The following is a 17,254-nucleotide window of genomic DNA, read 5'->3' as shown; positions in this document are numbered from 1 at the left end:
CCCTAACCCTAACCCTAACCCTAACCCTAACCCTAACCCTAACCCTAACCCTAACCCTAACCCTAACCCTAACCCTAACCCTAACCCTAACCCTAACCCTAACCCTAACCCTAACCCTAACCCTAACCCTAACCCTAACCCTAACCCTAACCCTAACCCTAACCCTAACCCTAACCCTAACCCTAACCCTAACCCTAACCCTAACCCTAACCCTAACCCTAACCCTAACCCTAACCCTAACCCTAACCCTAACCCTAACCCTAACCCTAACCCTAACCCTAACCCTAACCCTAACCCTAACCCTAACCCTAACCCTAACCCTAACCCTAACCCTAACCCTAACCCTAACCCTAACCCTAACCCTAACCCTAACCCTAACCCTAACCCTAACCCTAACCCTAACCCTAACCCTAACCCTAACCCTAACCCTAACCCTAACCCTAACCCTAACCCTAACCCTAACCCTAACCCTAACCCTAACCCTAACCCTAACCCTAACCCTAACCCTAACCCTAACCCTAACCCTAACCCTAACCCTAACCCTAACCCTAACCCTAACCCTAACCCTAACCCTAACCCTAACCCTAACCCTAACCCTAACCCTAACCCTAACCCTAACCCTAACCCTAACCCTAACCCTAACCCTAACCCTAACCCTAACCCTAACCCTAACCCTAACCCTAACCCTAACCCTAACCCTAACCCTAACCCTAACCCTAACCCTAACCCTAACCCTAACCCTAACCCTAACCCTAACCCTAACCCTAACCCTAACCCTAACCCTAACCCTAACCCTAACCCTAACCCTAACCCTAACCCTAACCCTAACCCTAACCCTAACCCTAACCCTAACCCTAACCCTAACCCTAACCCTAACCCTAACCCTAACCCTAACCCTAACCCTAACCCTAACCCTAACCCTAACCCTAACCCTAACCCTAACCCTAACCCTAACCCTAACCCTAACCCTAACCCTAACCCTAACCCTAACCCTAACCCTAACCCTAACCCTAACCCTAACCCTAACCCTAACCCTAACCCTAACCCTAACCCTAACCCTAACCCTAACCCTAACCCTAACCCTAACCCTAACCCTAACCCTAACCCTAACCCTAACCCTAACCCTAACCCTAACCCTAACCCTAACCCTAACCCTAACCCTAACCCTAACCCTAACCCTAACCCTAACCCTAACCCTAACCCTAACCCTAACCCTAACCCTAACCCTAACCCTAACCCTAACCCTAACCCTAACCCTAACCCTAACCCTAACCCTAACCCTAACCCTAACCCTAACCCTAACCCTAACCCTAACCCTAACCCTAACCCTAACCCTAACCCTAACCCTAACCCTAACCCTAACCCTAACCCTAACCCTAACCCTAACCCTAACCCTAACCCTAACCCTAACCCTAACCCTAACCCTAACCCTAACCCTAACCCTAACCCTAACCCTAACCCTAACCCTAACCCTAACCCTAACCCTAACCCTAACCCTAACCCTAACCCTAACCCTAACCCTAACCCTAACCCTAACCCTAACCCTAACCCTAACCCTAACCCTAACCCTAACCCTAACCCTAACCCTAACCCTAACCCTAACCCTAACCCTAACCCTAACCCTAACCCTAACCCTAACCCTAACCCTAACCCTAACCCTAACCCTAACCCTAACCCTAACCCTAACCCTAACCCTAACCCTAACCCTAACCCTAACCCTAACCCTAACCCTAACCCTAACCCTAACCCTAACCCTAACCCTAACCCTAACCCTAACCCTAACCCTAACCCTAACCCTAACCCTAACCCTAACCCTAACCCTAACCCTAACCCTAACCCTAACCCTAACCCTAACCCTAACCCTAACCCTAACCCTAACCCTAACCCTAACCCTAACCCTAACCCTAACCCTAACCCTAACCCTAACCCTAACCCTAACCCTAACCCTAACCCTAACCCTAACCCTAACCCTAACCCTAACCCTAACCCTAACCCTAACCCTAACCCTAACCCTAACCCTAACCCTAACCCTAACCCTAACCCTAACCCTAACCCTAACCCTAACCCTAACCCTAACCCTAACCCTAACCCTAACCCTAACCCTAACCCTAACCCTAACCCTAACCCTAACCCTAACCCTAACCCTAACCCTAACCCTAACCCTAACCCTAACCCTAACCCTAACCCTAACCCTAACCCTAACCCTAACCCTAACCCTAACCCTAACCCTAACCCTAACCCTAACCCTAACCCTAACCCTAACCCTAACCCTAACCCTAACCCTAACCCTAACCCTAACCCTAACCCTAACCCTAACCCTAACCCTAACCCTAACCCTAACCCTAACCCTAACCCTAACCCTAACCCTAACCCTAACCCTAACCCTAACCCTAACCCTAACCCTAACCCTAACCCTAACCCTAACCCTAACCCTAACCCTAACCCTAACCCTAACCCTAACCCTAACCCTAACCCTAACCCTAACCCTAACCCTAACCCTAACCCTAACCCTAACCCTAACCCTAACCCTAACCCTAACCCTAACCCTAACCCTAACCCTAACCCTAACCCTAACCCTAACCCTAACCCTAACCCTAACCCTAACCCTAACCCTAACCCTAACCCTAACCCTAACCCTAACCCTAACCCTAACCCTAACCCTAACCCTAACCCTAACCCTAACCCTAACCCTAACCCTAACCCTAACCCTAACCCTAACCCTAACCCTAACCCTAACCCTAACCCTAACCCTAACCCTAACCCTAACCCTAACCCTAACCCTAACCCTAACCCTAACCCTAACCCTAACCCTAACCCTAACCCTAACCCTAACCCTAACCCTAACCCTAACCCTAACCCTAACCCTAACCCTAACCCTAACCCTAACCCTAACCCTAACCCTAACCCTAACCCTAACCCTAACCCTAACCCTAACCCTAACCCTAACCCTAACCCTAACCCTAACCCTAACCCTAACCCTAACCCTAACCCTAACCCTAACCCTAACCCTAACCCTAACCCTAACCCTAACCCTAACCCTAACCCTAACCCTAACCCTAACCCTAACCCTAACCCTAACCCTAACCCTAACCCTAACCCTAACCCTAACCCTAACCCTAACCCTAACCCTAACCCTAACCCTAACCCTAACCCTAACCCTAACCCTAACCCTAACCCTAACCCTAACCCTAACCCTAACCCTAACCCTAACCCTAACCCTAACCCTAACCCTAACCCTAACCCTAACCCTAACCCTAACCCTAACCCTAACCCTAACCCTAACCCTAACCCTAACCCTAACCCTAACCCTAACCCTAACCCTAACCCTAACCCTAACCCTAACCCTAACCCTAACCCTAACCCTAACCCTAACCCTAACCCTAACCCTAACCCTAACCCTAACCCTAACCCTAACCCTAACCCTAACCCTAACCCTAACCCTAACCCTAACCCTAACCCTAACCCTAACCCTAACCCTAACCCTAACCCTAACCCTAACCCTAACCCTAACCCTAACCCTAACCCTAACCCTAACCCTAACCCTAACCCTAACCCTAACCCTAACCCTAACCCTAACCCTAACCCTAACCCTAACCCTAACCCTAACCCTAACCCTAACCCTAACCCTAACCCTAACCCTAACCCTAACCCTAACCCTAACCCTAACCCTAACCCTAACCCTAACCCTAACCCTAACCCTAACCCTAACCCTAACCCTAACCCTAACCCTAACCCTAACCCTAACCCTAACCCTAACCCTAACCCTAACCCTAACCCTAACCCTAACCCTAACCCTAACCCTAACCCTAACCCTAACCCTAACCCTAACCCTAACCCTAACCCTAACCCTAACCCTAACCCTAACCCTAACCCTAACCCTAACCCTAACCCTAACCCTAACCCTAACCCTAACCCTAACCCTAACCCTAACCCTAACCCTAACCCTAACCCTAACCCTAACCCTAACCCTAACCCTAACCCTAACCCTAACCCTAACCCTAACCCTAACCCTAACCCTAACCCTAACCCTAACCCTAACCCTAACCCTAACCCTAACCCTAACCCTAACCCTAACCCTAACCCTAACCCTAACCCTAACCCTAACCCTAACCCTAACCCTAACCCTAACCCTAACCCTAACCCTAACCCTAACCCTAACCCTAACCCTAACCCTAACCCTAACCCTAACCCTAACCCTAACCCTAACCCTAACCCTAACCCTAACCCTAACCCTAACCCTAACCCTAACCCTAACCCTAACCCTAACCCTAACCCTAACCCTAACCCTAACCCTAACCCTAACCCTAACCCTAACCCTAACCCTAACCCTAACCCTAACCCTAACCCTAACCCTAACCCTAACCCTAACCCTAACCCTAACCCTAACCCTAACCCTAACCCTAACCCTAACCCTAACCCTAACCCTAACCCTAACCCTAACCCTAACCCTAACCCTAACCCTAACCCTAACCCTAACCCTAACCCTAACCCTAACCCTAACCCTAACCCTAACCCTAACCCTAACCCTAACCCTAACCCTAACCCTAACCCTAACCCTAACCCTAACCCTAACCCTAACCCTAACCCTAACCCTAACCCTAACCCTAACCCTAACCCTAACCCTAACCCTAACCCTAACCCTAACCCTAACCCTAACCCTAACCCTAACCCTAACCCTAACCCTAACCCTAACCCTAACCCTAACCCTAACCCTAACCCTAACCCTAACCCTAACCCTAACCCTAACCCTAACCCTAACCCTAACCCTAACCCTAACCCTAACCCTAACCCTAACCCTAACCCTAACCCTAACCCTAACCCTAACCCTAACCCTAACCCTAACCCTAACCCTAACCCTAACCCTAACCCTAACCCTAACCCTAACCCTAACCCTAACCCTAACCCTAACCCTAACCCTAACCCTAACCCTAACCCTAACCCTAACCCTAACCCTAACCCTAACCCTAACCCTAACCCTAACCCTAACCCTAACCCTAACCCTAACCCTAACCCTAACCCTAACCCTAACCCTAACCCTAACCCTAACCCTAACCCTAACCCTAACCCTAACCCTAACCCTAACCCTAACCCTAACCCTAACCCTAACCCTAACCCTAACCCTAACCCTAACCCTAACCCTAACCCTAACCCTAACCCTAACCCTAACCCTAACCCTAACCCTAACCCTAACCCTAACCCTAACCCTAACCCTAACCCTAACCCTAACCCTAACCCTAACCCTAACCCTAACCCTAACCCTAACCCTAACCCTAACCCTAACCCTAACCCTAACCCTAACCCTAACCCTAACCCTAACCCTAACCCTAACCCTAACCCTAACCCTAACCCTAACCCTAACCCTAACCCTAACCCTAACCCTAACCCTAACCCTAACCCTAACCCTAACCCTAACCCTAACCCTAACCCTAACCCTAACCCTAACCCTAACCCTAACCCTAACCCTAACCCTAACCCTAACCCTAACCCTAACCCTAACCCTAACCCTAACCCTAACCCTAACCCTAACCCTAACCCTAACCCTAACCCTAACCCTAACCCTAACCCTAACCCTAACCCTAACCCTAACCCTAACCCTAACCCTAACCCTAACCCTAACCCTAACCCTAACCCTAACCCTAACCCTAACCCTAACCCTAACCCTAACCCTAACCCTAACCCTAACCCTAACCCTAACCCTAACCCTAACCCTAACCCTAACCCTAACCCTAACCCTAACCCTAACCCTAACCCTAACCCTAACCCTAACCCTAACCCTAACCCTAACCCTAACCCTAACCCTAACCCTAACCCTAACCCTAACCCTAACCCTAACCCTAACCCTAACCCTAACCCTAACCCTAACCCTAACCCTAACCCTAACCCTAACCCTAACCCTAACCCTAACCCTAACCCTAACCCTAACCCTAACCCTAACCCTAACCCTAACCCTAACCCTAACCCTAACCCTAACCCTAACCCTAACCCTAACCCTAACCCTAACCCTAACCCTAACCCTAACCCTAACCCTAACCCTAACCCTAACCCTAACCCTAACCCTAACCCTAACCCTAACCCTAACCCTAACCCTAACCCTAACCCTAACCCTAACCCTAACCCTAACCCTAACCCTAACCCTAACCCTAACCCTAACCCTAACCCTAACCCTAACCCTAACCCTAACCCTAACCCTAACCCTAACCCTAACCCTAACCCTAACCCTAACCCTAACCCTAACCCTAACCCTAACCCTAACCCTAACCCTAACCCTAACCCTAACCCTAACCCTAACCCTAACCCTAACCCTAACCCTAACCCTAACCCTAACCCTAACCCTAACCCTAACCCTAACCCTAACCCTAACCCTAACCCTAACCCTAACCCTAACCCTAACCCTAACCCTAACCCTAACCCTAACCCTAACCCTAACCCTAACCCTAACCCTAACCCTAACCCTAACCCTAACCCTAACCCTAACCCTAACCCTAACCCTAACCCTAACCCTAACCCTAACCCTAACCCTAACCCTAACCCTAACCCTAACCCTAACCCTAACCCTAACCCTAACCCTAACCCTAACCCTAACCCTAACCCTAACCCTAACCCTAACCCTAACCCTAACCCTAACCCTAACCCTAACCCTAACCCTAACCCTAACCCTAACCCTAACCCTAACCCTAACCCTAACCCTAACCCTAACCCTAACCCTAACCCTAACCCTAACCCTAACCCTAACCCTAACCCTAACCCTAACCCTAACCCTAACCCTAACCCTAACCCTAACCCTAACCCTAACCCTAACCCTAACCCTAACCCTAACCCTAACCCTAACCCTAACCCTAACCCTAACCCTAACCCTAACCCTAACCCTAACCCTAACCCTAACCCTAACCCTAACCCTAACCCTAACCCTAACCCTAACCCTAACCCTAACCCTAACCCTAACCCTAACCCTAACCCTAACCCTAACCCTAACCCTAACCCTAACCCTAACCCTAACCCTAACCCTAACCCTAACCCTAACCCTAACCCTAACCCTAACCCTAACCCTAACCCTAACCCTAACCCTAACCCTAACCCTAACCCTAACCCTAACCCTAACCCTAACCCTAACCCTAACCCTAACCCTAACCCTAACCCTAACCCTAACCCTAACCCTAACCCTAACCCTAACCCTAACCCTAACCCTAACCCTAACCCTAACCCTAACCCTAACCCTAACCCTAACCCTAACCCTAACCCTAACCCTAACCCTAACCCTAACCCTAACCCTAACCCTAACCCTAACCCTAACCCTAACCCTAACCCTAACCCTAACCCTAACCCTAACCCTAACCCTAACCCTAACCCTAACCCTAACCCTAACCCTAACCCTAACCCTAACCCTAACCCTAACCCTAACCCTAACCCTAACCCTAACCCTAACCCTAACCCTAACCCTAACCCTAACCCTAACCCTAACCCTAACCCTAACCCTAACCCTAACCCTAACCCTAACCCTAACCCTAACCCTAACCCTAACCCTAACCCTAACCCTAACCCTAACCCTAACCCTAACCCTAACCCTAACCCTAACCCTAACCCTAACCCTAACCCTAACCCTAACCCTAACCCTAACCCTAACCCTAACCCTAACCCTAACCCTAACCCTAACCCTAACCCTAACCCTAACCCTAACCCTAACCCTAACCCTAACCCTAACCCTAACCCTAACCCTAACCCTAACCCTAACCCTAACCCTAACCCTAACCCTAACCCTAACCCTAACCCTAACCCTAACCCTAACCCTAACCCTAACCCTAACCCTAACCCTAACCCTAACCCTAACCCTAACCCTAACCCTAACCCTAACCCTAACCCTAACCCTAACCCTAACCCTAACCCTAACCCTAACCCTAACCCTAACCCTAACCCTAACCCTAACCCTAACCCTAACCCTAACCCTAACCCTAACCCTAACCCTAACCCTAACCCTAACCCTAACCCTAACCCTAACCCTAACCCTAACCCTAACCCTAACCCTAACCCTAACCCTAACCCTAACCCTAACCCTAACCTAACCCTAACCCTAACCCTAACCCTAACCCTAACCCTAACCCTAACCCTAACCCTAACCCTAACCCTAACCCTAACCCTAACCCTAACCCTAACCCTAACCCTAACCCTAACCCTAACCCTAACCCTAACCCTAACCCTAACCCTAACCCTAACCCTAACCCTAACCCTAACCCTAACCCTAACCCTAACCCTAACCCTAACCCTAACCCTAACCCTAACCCTAACCCTAACCCTAACCCTAACCCTAACCCTAACCCTAACCCTAACCCTAACCCTAACCCTAACCCTAACCCTAACCCTAACCCTAACCCTAACCCTAACCCTAACCCTAACCCTAACCCTAACCCTAACCCTAACCCTAACCCTAACCCTAACCCTAACCCTAACCCTAACCCTAACCCTAACCCTAACCCTAACCCTAACCCTAACCCTAACCCTAACCCTAACCCTAACCCTAACCCTAACCCTAACCCTAACCCTAACCCTAACCCTAACCCTAACCCTAACCCTAACCCTAACCCTAACCCTAACCCTAACCCTAACCCTAACCCTAACCCTAACCCTAACCCTAACCCTAACCCTAACCCTAACCCTAACCCTAACCCTAACCCTAACCCTAACCCTAACCCTAACCCTAACCCTAACCCTAACCCTAACCCTAACCCTAACCCTAACCCTAACCCTAACCCTAACCCTAACCTAACCCTAACCCTAACCCTAACCCTAACCCTAACCCTAACCCTAACCCTAACCCTAACCCTAACCCTAACCCTAACCCTAACCTAACCCTAACCCTAACCCTAACCCTAACCCTAACCTAACCCTAACCCTAACCCTAACCCTAACCCTAACCCTAACCCTAACCCTAACCCTAACCCTAACCCTAACCCTAACCCTAACCCTAACCTAACCCTAACCCTAACCCTAACCCTAACCTAACCCTAACCCTAACCCTAACCCTAACCCTAACCCTAACCCTAACCCTAACCCTAACCCTAACCCTAACCCTAACCCTAACCCTAACCCTAACCCTAATTCAGGATCCATTGCATTACGCTCCTCTTTCACATTCACCTGCCCAGAATGTGCAATCCGATCCCGGACTTGCAACTCCAGCACTTGCATATTGCACAACGGCCAGCGCCGGATGCGCAATCAGCAGACCGGCTGGCCCTGCCCCAAACACGGCCTATAAAAGAGGCCACAGACAAAGCCTCTGCGTCAGGAAGGCTGCTACACACAAACATGGTGAGTTTGCTGGTTCTCTTACTGGGTTTTTGTTAAGGTTTGTTCACGATGGTCTCACAGTGTTTCTCCCTGTTTCAGCCTAGAGTGTGTCCGATCTGCAAGGGGACATTTGCAAATTTGCCGAGCCATCTGAGAAGGCAGCACCATGTGGTAAATGCAGCAGAGTTTAGGCTGATCCTACGGCTTGCGAGTGCCCGGTTAAAAGATAGTCTGGCATGCCCGCTTTGCGAAAAAATCTTCTCAAGGTTGGACATGCACCTCGCCAGCAGACACAAACTCTCTGGTAGCGATCTGGAGGTGGTATTGTCCTCAGCCAAGCGTGAATGTATCTTGGACAAGCTTGCTAAGCTTCGCCACTCTCAGCCTACCCCACCGATGGCAAGCATGTTGGATATACTGAGGGTCAAGGTCCAGCCTGAGCACCGCAGCGAGACTGTGCTAGTTTCACAGAGCATGCCCACAAACATGGACCCCAATGGATCACCTGAGCCTCACAGTGAACCAGAAATACTTTCCACGATCATGCCTGCACTTTCAGCCCCAAAGACACCCAGACTGGAGCCCCCAACACCTCATTCATCCTTAGCAGGCTCATCGAGGGAGAACTTGCCCAGGACACCCACTGAGTTCCCCAGCCCGATCATCAACCGTGTCCTGCAGGACTTTTATGAGTTCTCGCTCCCTTCTAATCCATCCAACAAAGATATGGAAAACGCCCAACAGAGGTGCAGTCATGCACTGCGGTTTCTCCAACACATGGCTGCAGGTTTTTCTGACCAGCAGCTCAAGAACTTAAAATTTCTGGAGGATTTTCTACGGCTGAGGCAGTGGCCAGCCGACCTAGCTCACAAAGAGTATGCCCCAACATCCATCAAGGTTATGCTTCTCAATGCTTCTGCCTTCGTGAACCATTTCAAGGCTTTTCACTTAGAGATTTCTGGTCTTAGTTCCAACAAGCTGGAACGTATTCTGCTGCAGCTTCGAAGGCTGAGCCGTGACAACACCAGGGCAGTGCTAAGCCACCGGCAGAGAGCAAAACGGAAGAAATCAGACTCCCTCCGAACCAGCACTGAGCTCCAGTCCTTCATACGCAAGGCCGAGCGTAACCTGCCCAGAGTTATGGATGACATCCGCACCAAGCCAACCTCAAAACTGTACCGAATTGCCCAGGGATATGTTGCGGGGTACCTAGCAGTTCTCACCGGCCACCGCCCCATCGTTTTCTGCAACATCACCAAAGCTGACCTGCTGGAGGCTGAAAAGGACCCACTCGGCCGCACCCTGGTGTGGGTAAGTACTGGGTAAACTCTCTCTTGGTTGATTGTGCTTTTTATTTGTGTGACTCATGTTTGATCTCTCACCCTTAGGTTGCTAGGCACAAGACGGACAGAGCCTTTGGGAATGCGCATTTGGCTCTCCTGCCAAAGGAAGCTGACTGGCTCAGAGACCTGGCAGAGATATCCAGCCTCTACGGTGGAGAGCAGTGCCCGTATGTATTCCAGTGGAACGGCAAGCAGGTCCAGAAGCTGAACCGTATGCTGAGAGCAGCCTGGCAAGTTGCTGGCATGACTGGGGACATTGCTTTCAGCCTGATCCGTACATCCATCGCCATAGAGGTGAGTGCTGCCCCTGCATCTCACTGCCATCACCAGCCTCGTACATCAAACATTTACACCGTCTCTCTCTTTCTCTCCTTACAGGCCAAGAAACATCTGTCATACTCGGACAGGCTGCTGGTGTGTAACAGCATGTGCCACGACATCTCCACAGCCGAGCGGTTCTACACTGAGGTTCCCAATCTCAGTGAGGTTTTCCACATAAGGGACCTTCGGACACGGGCTTTGAATACCTCTGCAGAAACATTGGATGCATCTAGTGAGCCAGAAAGTTCATCCACTGAAAGCAGCTGCTCTCCAGATAATCAATAAAACCATCCATTATACAATTTTAAAGATGGTCTCAGTGTGTATTTTTTATATTCATTTGGGTCTACCAATGGTTTATAGTTTTGGTCTACCAATGGCATAATTCATCCATATTCTGGGCCTCATCTTTATCCTTATCTACCCAGGCAGAGTTCACATATTTGGGTATACAGAAGCCTCAATTTGGCCTCATATTATCACTTCCAGGGCTGGAAACTTAGCCACATTTCTTTGCATTTCATACCCCAGGCAGAGTTCACATATTTGGGTATACAGAAGCCTCAATTTGGCCTCATATTATCACTTCCAGGGCTGGAAACTTAGCCACATTTCTTTGCATTTTATACCCCAGGCAGAGTTCACATATTTGGGTATACATAAGCCTCAATTTGGCATCATATTATCACTTCCAGGGCTGGAAACTTAGCCACATTTCTTTGCATTTCATACCCCAGGCAGAGTTCACATATTTGGGTATACATAAGCCTCAATTTGGCCTCATATTATCACTTCCAGGGAACCAGCCCTGGAAGACCCACCAAAGCCTGGGCTCCATCAACCAGCCTGGGAGCCCCATGAACCAGCCCTGGAAGACCCACCCAAGCCTGGGCTCCATAGACCCGGCCTGGGACCCCCATGAACCAGCCCTGGAAGACCCACCCAAGCCTGGGCTCCATCAACCAGCCTGGGAGCCCCATGAACCAGCCCTGGAAGACCCACCCAAGCCTGGGCTCCATAGACCCAGCCTGGGAGCCCCATGAACCAGCCCTGGAAGACCCACCCAAGCCTGGGCTCCATAGACCCGGCCTGGGACCCCCATGAACCAGCCCTGGAAGACCCACCCAAGCCTGGGCTCCATCAACCAGCCTGGGAGCCCCATGAACCAGCCCTGGAAGACCCACCCAAGCCTGGGCTCCATAGACCCGGCCTGGGACCCCCATGAACCAGCCCTGGAAGACCCACCCAAGCCTGGGCTCCATCAACCAGCCTGGGAGCCCCATGAACCAGCCCTGGAAGACCCACCCAAGCCTGGGCTCCATAGACCCGGCCTGGGACCCCCATGAACCAGCCCTGGAAGACCCACCCAAGCCTGGGCTCCATCAACCAGCCTGGGAGCCCCATGAACCAGCCCTGGAAGACTGGAGCCCTGGAGGACTCACCCAGTCATGGGCCTCACTCCCCCACCAATGGGGGGGGAGATCCAGCCTTGGAGGTCCCGGGGCACCAGTTGACCCTGATACCCCACACTTAAGCACACCCCCTCGGACTAAACACTTCAGCCCGCGCCCTTAGACCTCCAGGCCACTGGTAGACCAACGGACTACTGGTAGACCAAGTGGGACTTGGTCCACCAAGCCTGTGATTCAGCCCTCAGCCTGGACCCCTTGGGAACCAGCCCTGGAAGACCCACCCAAGCCTGGGCTCCATAGACCCGGCCTGGGAGCCCCATGAACCAGCCCTGGAAGACCCACCAAAGCCTGGGCTCCATAGACCCGGCCTGGGAGCCCCATGAACCAGCCCTGGAAGACCCACCAAAGCCTGGGCTCCATCAACCAGCCTGGGAGCCCCATGAACCAGCCCTGGAAGACCCACCCAAGCCTGGGCTCCATCAACCAGCCTGGGAGCCCCATGAACCAGCCCTGGAAGACCCACCCAAGCCTGGGCTCCATAGACCCGGCCTGGGAGCCCCATGAACCAGCCCTGGAAGACCCACCAAAGCCTGGGCTCCATCAACCAGCCTGGGAGCCCCATGAACCAGCCCTGGAAGACCCAACAAAGCCTGGGCTCCATAGACCCAGCCTGGGAGCCCCATGAACCAGCCCTGGAAGACCCACCCAAGCCTGGGCTCCATAGACCCAGCCTGGGAGCCCCATGAACCAGCCCTGGAAGACCCACCCAAGCCTGGGCTCCATAGACCCGGCCTGGGACCCCCATGAACCAGCCCTGGAAGACCCACCCAAGCCTGGGCTCCATCAACCAGCCTGGGAGCCCCATGAACCAGCCCTGGAAGACCCACCCAAGCCTGGGCTCCATAGACCCAGCCTGGGAGCCCCATGAACCAGCCCTGGAAGACCCACCCAAGCCTGGGCTCCATCAACCAGCCTGGGAGCCCCATGAACCAGCCCTGGAAGACCCACCCAAGCCTGGGCTCCATAGACCCGGCCTGGGACCCCCATGAACCAGCCCTGGAAGACCCACCCAAGCCTGGGCTCCATCAACCAGCCTGGGAGCCCCATGAACCAGCCCTGGAAGACCCACCCAAGCCTGGGCTCCATAGACCCGGCCTGGGACCCCCATGAACCAGCCCTGGAAGACCCACCCAAGCCTGGGCTCCATCAACCAGCCTGGGAGCCCCATGAACCAGCCCTGGAAGACCCACCCAAGCCTGGGCTCCATAGACCCGGCCTGGGACCCCCATGAACCAGCCCTGGAAGACCCACCCAAGCCTGGGCTCCATAGACCCAGCCTGGGAGCCCCATGAACCAGCCCTGGAAGACCCACCCAAGCCTGGGCTCCATAGACCCAGCCTGGGAGCCCCATGAACCAGCCCTGGAAGACCCACCCAAGCCTGGGCTCCATAGACCCGGCCTGGGACCCCCATGAACCAGCCCTGGAAGACCCACCCAAGCCTGGGCTCCATCAACCAGCCTGGGAGCCCCATGAACCAGCCCTGGAAGACCCACCCAAGCCTGGGCTCCATAGACCCGGCCTGGGACCCCCATGAACCAGCCCTGGAAGACCCACCCAAGCCTGGGCTCCATCAACCAGCCTGGGAGCCCCATGAACCAGCCCTGGAAGACCCACCCAAGCCTGGGCTCCATAGACCCGGCCTGGGACCCCCATGAACCAGCCCTGGAAGACCCACCCAAGCCTGGGCTCCATCAACCAGCCTGGGAGCCCCATGAACCAGCCCTGGAAGACTGGAGCCCTGGAGGACTCACCCAGTCATGGGCCTCACTCCCCCACCAATGGGGGGGGAGATCCAGCCTTGGAGGTCCCGGGGCACCAGTTGACCCTGATACCCCACACTTAAGCACACCCCCTCGGACTAAACACTTCAGCCCGCGCCCTTAGACCTCCAGGCCACTGGTAGACCAACGGACTACTGGTAGACCAAGTGGGACTTGGTCCACCAAGCCTGTGATTCAGCCCTCAGCCTGGACCCCTTGGGAACCAGCCCTGGAAGACCCACCCAAGCCTGGGCTCCATAGACCCGGCCTGGGAGCCCCATGAACCAGCCCTGGAAGACCCACCAAAGCCTGGGCTCCATAGACCCGGCCTGGGAGCCCCATGAACCAGCCCTGGAAGACCCACCAAAGCCTGGGCTCCATCAACCAGCCTGGGAGCCCCATGAACCAGCCCTGGAAGACCCACCCAAGCCTGGGCTCCATCAACCAGCCTGGGAGCCCCATGAACCAGCCCTGGAAGACCCACCCAAGCCTGGGCTCCATAGACCCGGCCTGGGAGCCCCATGAACCAGCCCTGGAAGACCCACCAAAGCCTGGGCTCCATCAACCAGCCTGGGAGCCCCATGAACCAGCCCTGGAAGACCAAACAAAGCCTGGGCTCCATAGACCCAGCCTGGGAGCCCCATGAACCAGCCCTGGAAGACCCACCCAAGCCTGGGCTCCATAGACCCGGCCTGGGAGCCCCATGAACCAGCCCTGGAAGACCCACCAAAGCCTGGGCTCCATCAACCAGCCTGGGAGCCCCATGAACGAGCCCTGGAAGACCCACCAAAGCCTGGGCTCCATCAACCAGCCTGGGAGCCCCATGAACCAGCCCTGGAAGACCCACCCAAGCCTGGGCTCCATAGACCCAGCCTGGGAGCCGCATGAACCAGCCCTGGAAGACCCACCCAAGCCTGGGCTCCATAGACCCGGCCTGGGACCCCCATGAACCAGCCCTGGAAGACCCACCCAAGCCTGGGCTCCATCAACCAGCCTGGGAGCCCCATGAACCAGCCCTGGAAGACCCACCCAAGCCTGGGCTCCATCAACCAGCCTGGGAGCCCCATGAACCAGCCCTGGAAGACCCACCCAAGCCTGGGCTCCATAGACCCAGCCTGGGAGCCCCATGAACCAGCCCTGGAAGACCCACCAAAGCCTGGGCTCCATCAACCAGCCTGGGAGCCCCATGAACCAGCCCTGGAAGACCCACCAAAGCCTGGGCTCCATCAACCAGCCTGGGAGCCCCATGAACCAGCCCTGGAAGACCCACCCAAGCCTGGGCTCCATAGACCCGGCCTGGGACCCCCATGAACCAGCCCTGGAAGACCCACCCAAGCCTGGGCTCCATCAACCAGCCTGGGAGCCCCATGAACCAGCCCTGGAAGACCCACCCAAGCCTGGGCTCCATCAACCAGCCTGGGAGCCCCATGAACCAGCCCTGGAAGACCCACCCAAGCCTGGGCTCCATAGACCCGGCCTGGGAGCCCCATGAACCAGCCCTGGAAGACCCACCCAAGCCTGGGCTCCATCAACCAGCCTGGGAGCCCCATGAACCAGCCCTGGAAGACCCACCCAAGCCTGGGCTCCATAGACCCGGCCTGGGACCCCCATGAACCAGCCCTGGAAGACCCACCCAAGCCTGGGCTCCATCAACCAGCCTGGGAGCCCCATGAACCAGCCCTGGAAGACCCACCCAAGCCTGGGCTCCATAGACCCGGCCTGGGACCCACATGAACCAGCCCTGGAAGACCCACCCAAGCCTGGGCTCCATCAACCAGCCTGGGAGCCCCATGAACCAGCCCTGGAAGACCCACCCAAGCCTGGGCTCCATCAACCAGCCTGGGAGCCCCATGAACCAGCCCTGGAAGACCCACCCAAGCCTGGGCTCCATAGACCCAGCCTGGGAGCCCCATGAACCAGCCCTGGAAGACCCACCAAAGCCTGGGCTCCATCAACCAGCCTGGGAGCCCCATGAACCAGCCCTGGAAGACCCACCAAAGCCTGGGCTCCATCAACCAGCCTGGGAGCCCCATGAACCAGCCCTGGAAGACCCACCCAAGCCTGGGCTCCATAGACCCGGCCTGGGACCCCCATGAACCAGCCCTGGAAGACCCACCCAAGCCTGGGCTCCATAGACCCAGCCTGGGAGCCCCATGAACCAGCCCTGGAAGACCCACCCAAGCCTGGGCTCCATAGACCCAGCCTGGGAGCCCCATGAACCAGCCCTGGAAGACCCACCCAAGCCTGGGCTCCATAGACCCGGCCTGGGACCCCCATGAACCAGCCCTGGAAGACCCACCCAAGCCTGGGCTCCATCAACCAGCCTGGGAGCCCCATGAACCAGCCCTGGAAGACCCACCCAAGCCTGGGCTCCATAGACCCGGCCTGGGACCCCCATGAACCAGCCCTGGAAGACCCACCCAAGCCTGGGCTCCATCAACCAGCCTGGGAGCCCCATGAACCAGCCCTGGAAGACTGGAGCCCTGGAGGACTCACCCAGTCATGGGCCTCACTCCCCCACCAATGGGGGGGGAGATCCAGCCTTGGAGGTCCCGGGGCACCAGTTGACCCTGATACCCCACACTTAAGCACACCCCCTCGGACTAAACACTTCAGCCCGCGCCCTTAGACCTCCAGGCCACTGGTAGACCAACGGACTACTGGTAGACCAAGTGGGACTTATTCATTTTTTCCAACTTTTCGCATCCACCACTATTAGAACAAGTTGGACTTTAATTTTCCAATTTTCCACAGCTACCACTGGTTGACCAAGCTCAACCACACTACAAGGCCGGCTGAGGGCTACCATAACTCCAAAGCCAAGAAGTAGTGCAGCGGTACATCACACCTGCATGGTTCCCTGGAATGGCTTCACTCAGCCGCGGGGGTTCGAATCCCGAGTACTATTTCACCCGTTCCAATCAGCGCATTTTATGGGGTTAGCTTTCACAGACTTGGTTGGGCCACAAGTGGGCACAAAAATGAAAATGCAAGCCGAAAAACTTGCATTTTTGCCAGATTTATTTATTTCAATTTTCAGCCTTGCACTTTCATCAGTGCTCGAATGGAAATTCC

General features: G+C 54.2%; 1 protein-coding gene across 1 annotated transcript; it reads left to right on the top strand.

Annotated features, from left to right (window-relative positions):
- Window positions 1-9,084: 9,084 nt before the first annotated feature.
- On the top strand, window positions 9,085-11,255 carry LOC111189840 (uncharacterized). Its single transcript, XM_022663531.2, has 3 exons — window positions 9,085-10,593; window positions 10,671-10,919; window positions 11,004-11,255. Exons 1-3 carry the CDS (start codon window positions 9,352-9,354, stop codon window positions 11,229-11,231), a joined length of 1,719 nt encoding a protein of 572 aa, XP_022519252.2. The 5' UTR covers window positions 9,085-9,351; the 3' UTR covers window positions 11,232-11,255.
- The last annotated feature ends 5,999 nt before the right edge of the window (window positions 11,256-17,254 follow it).

Source organism: Astyanax mexicanus, unplaced genomic scaffold (assembly GCF_023375975.1).
Source record: "Astyanax mexicanus isolate ESR-SI-001 unplaced genomic scaffold, AstMex3_surface scaffold_55, whole genome shotgun sequence".
Classification (NCBI taxonomy): domain Eukaryota; kingdom Metazoa; phylum Chordata; class Actinopteri; order Characiformes; family Acestrorhamphidae; genus Astyanax; species Astyanax mexicanus.
Note: the sequence above shows the minus strand (reverse complement) of the source record. Positions and strands in the feature narration are given on the sequence as shown.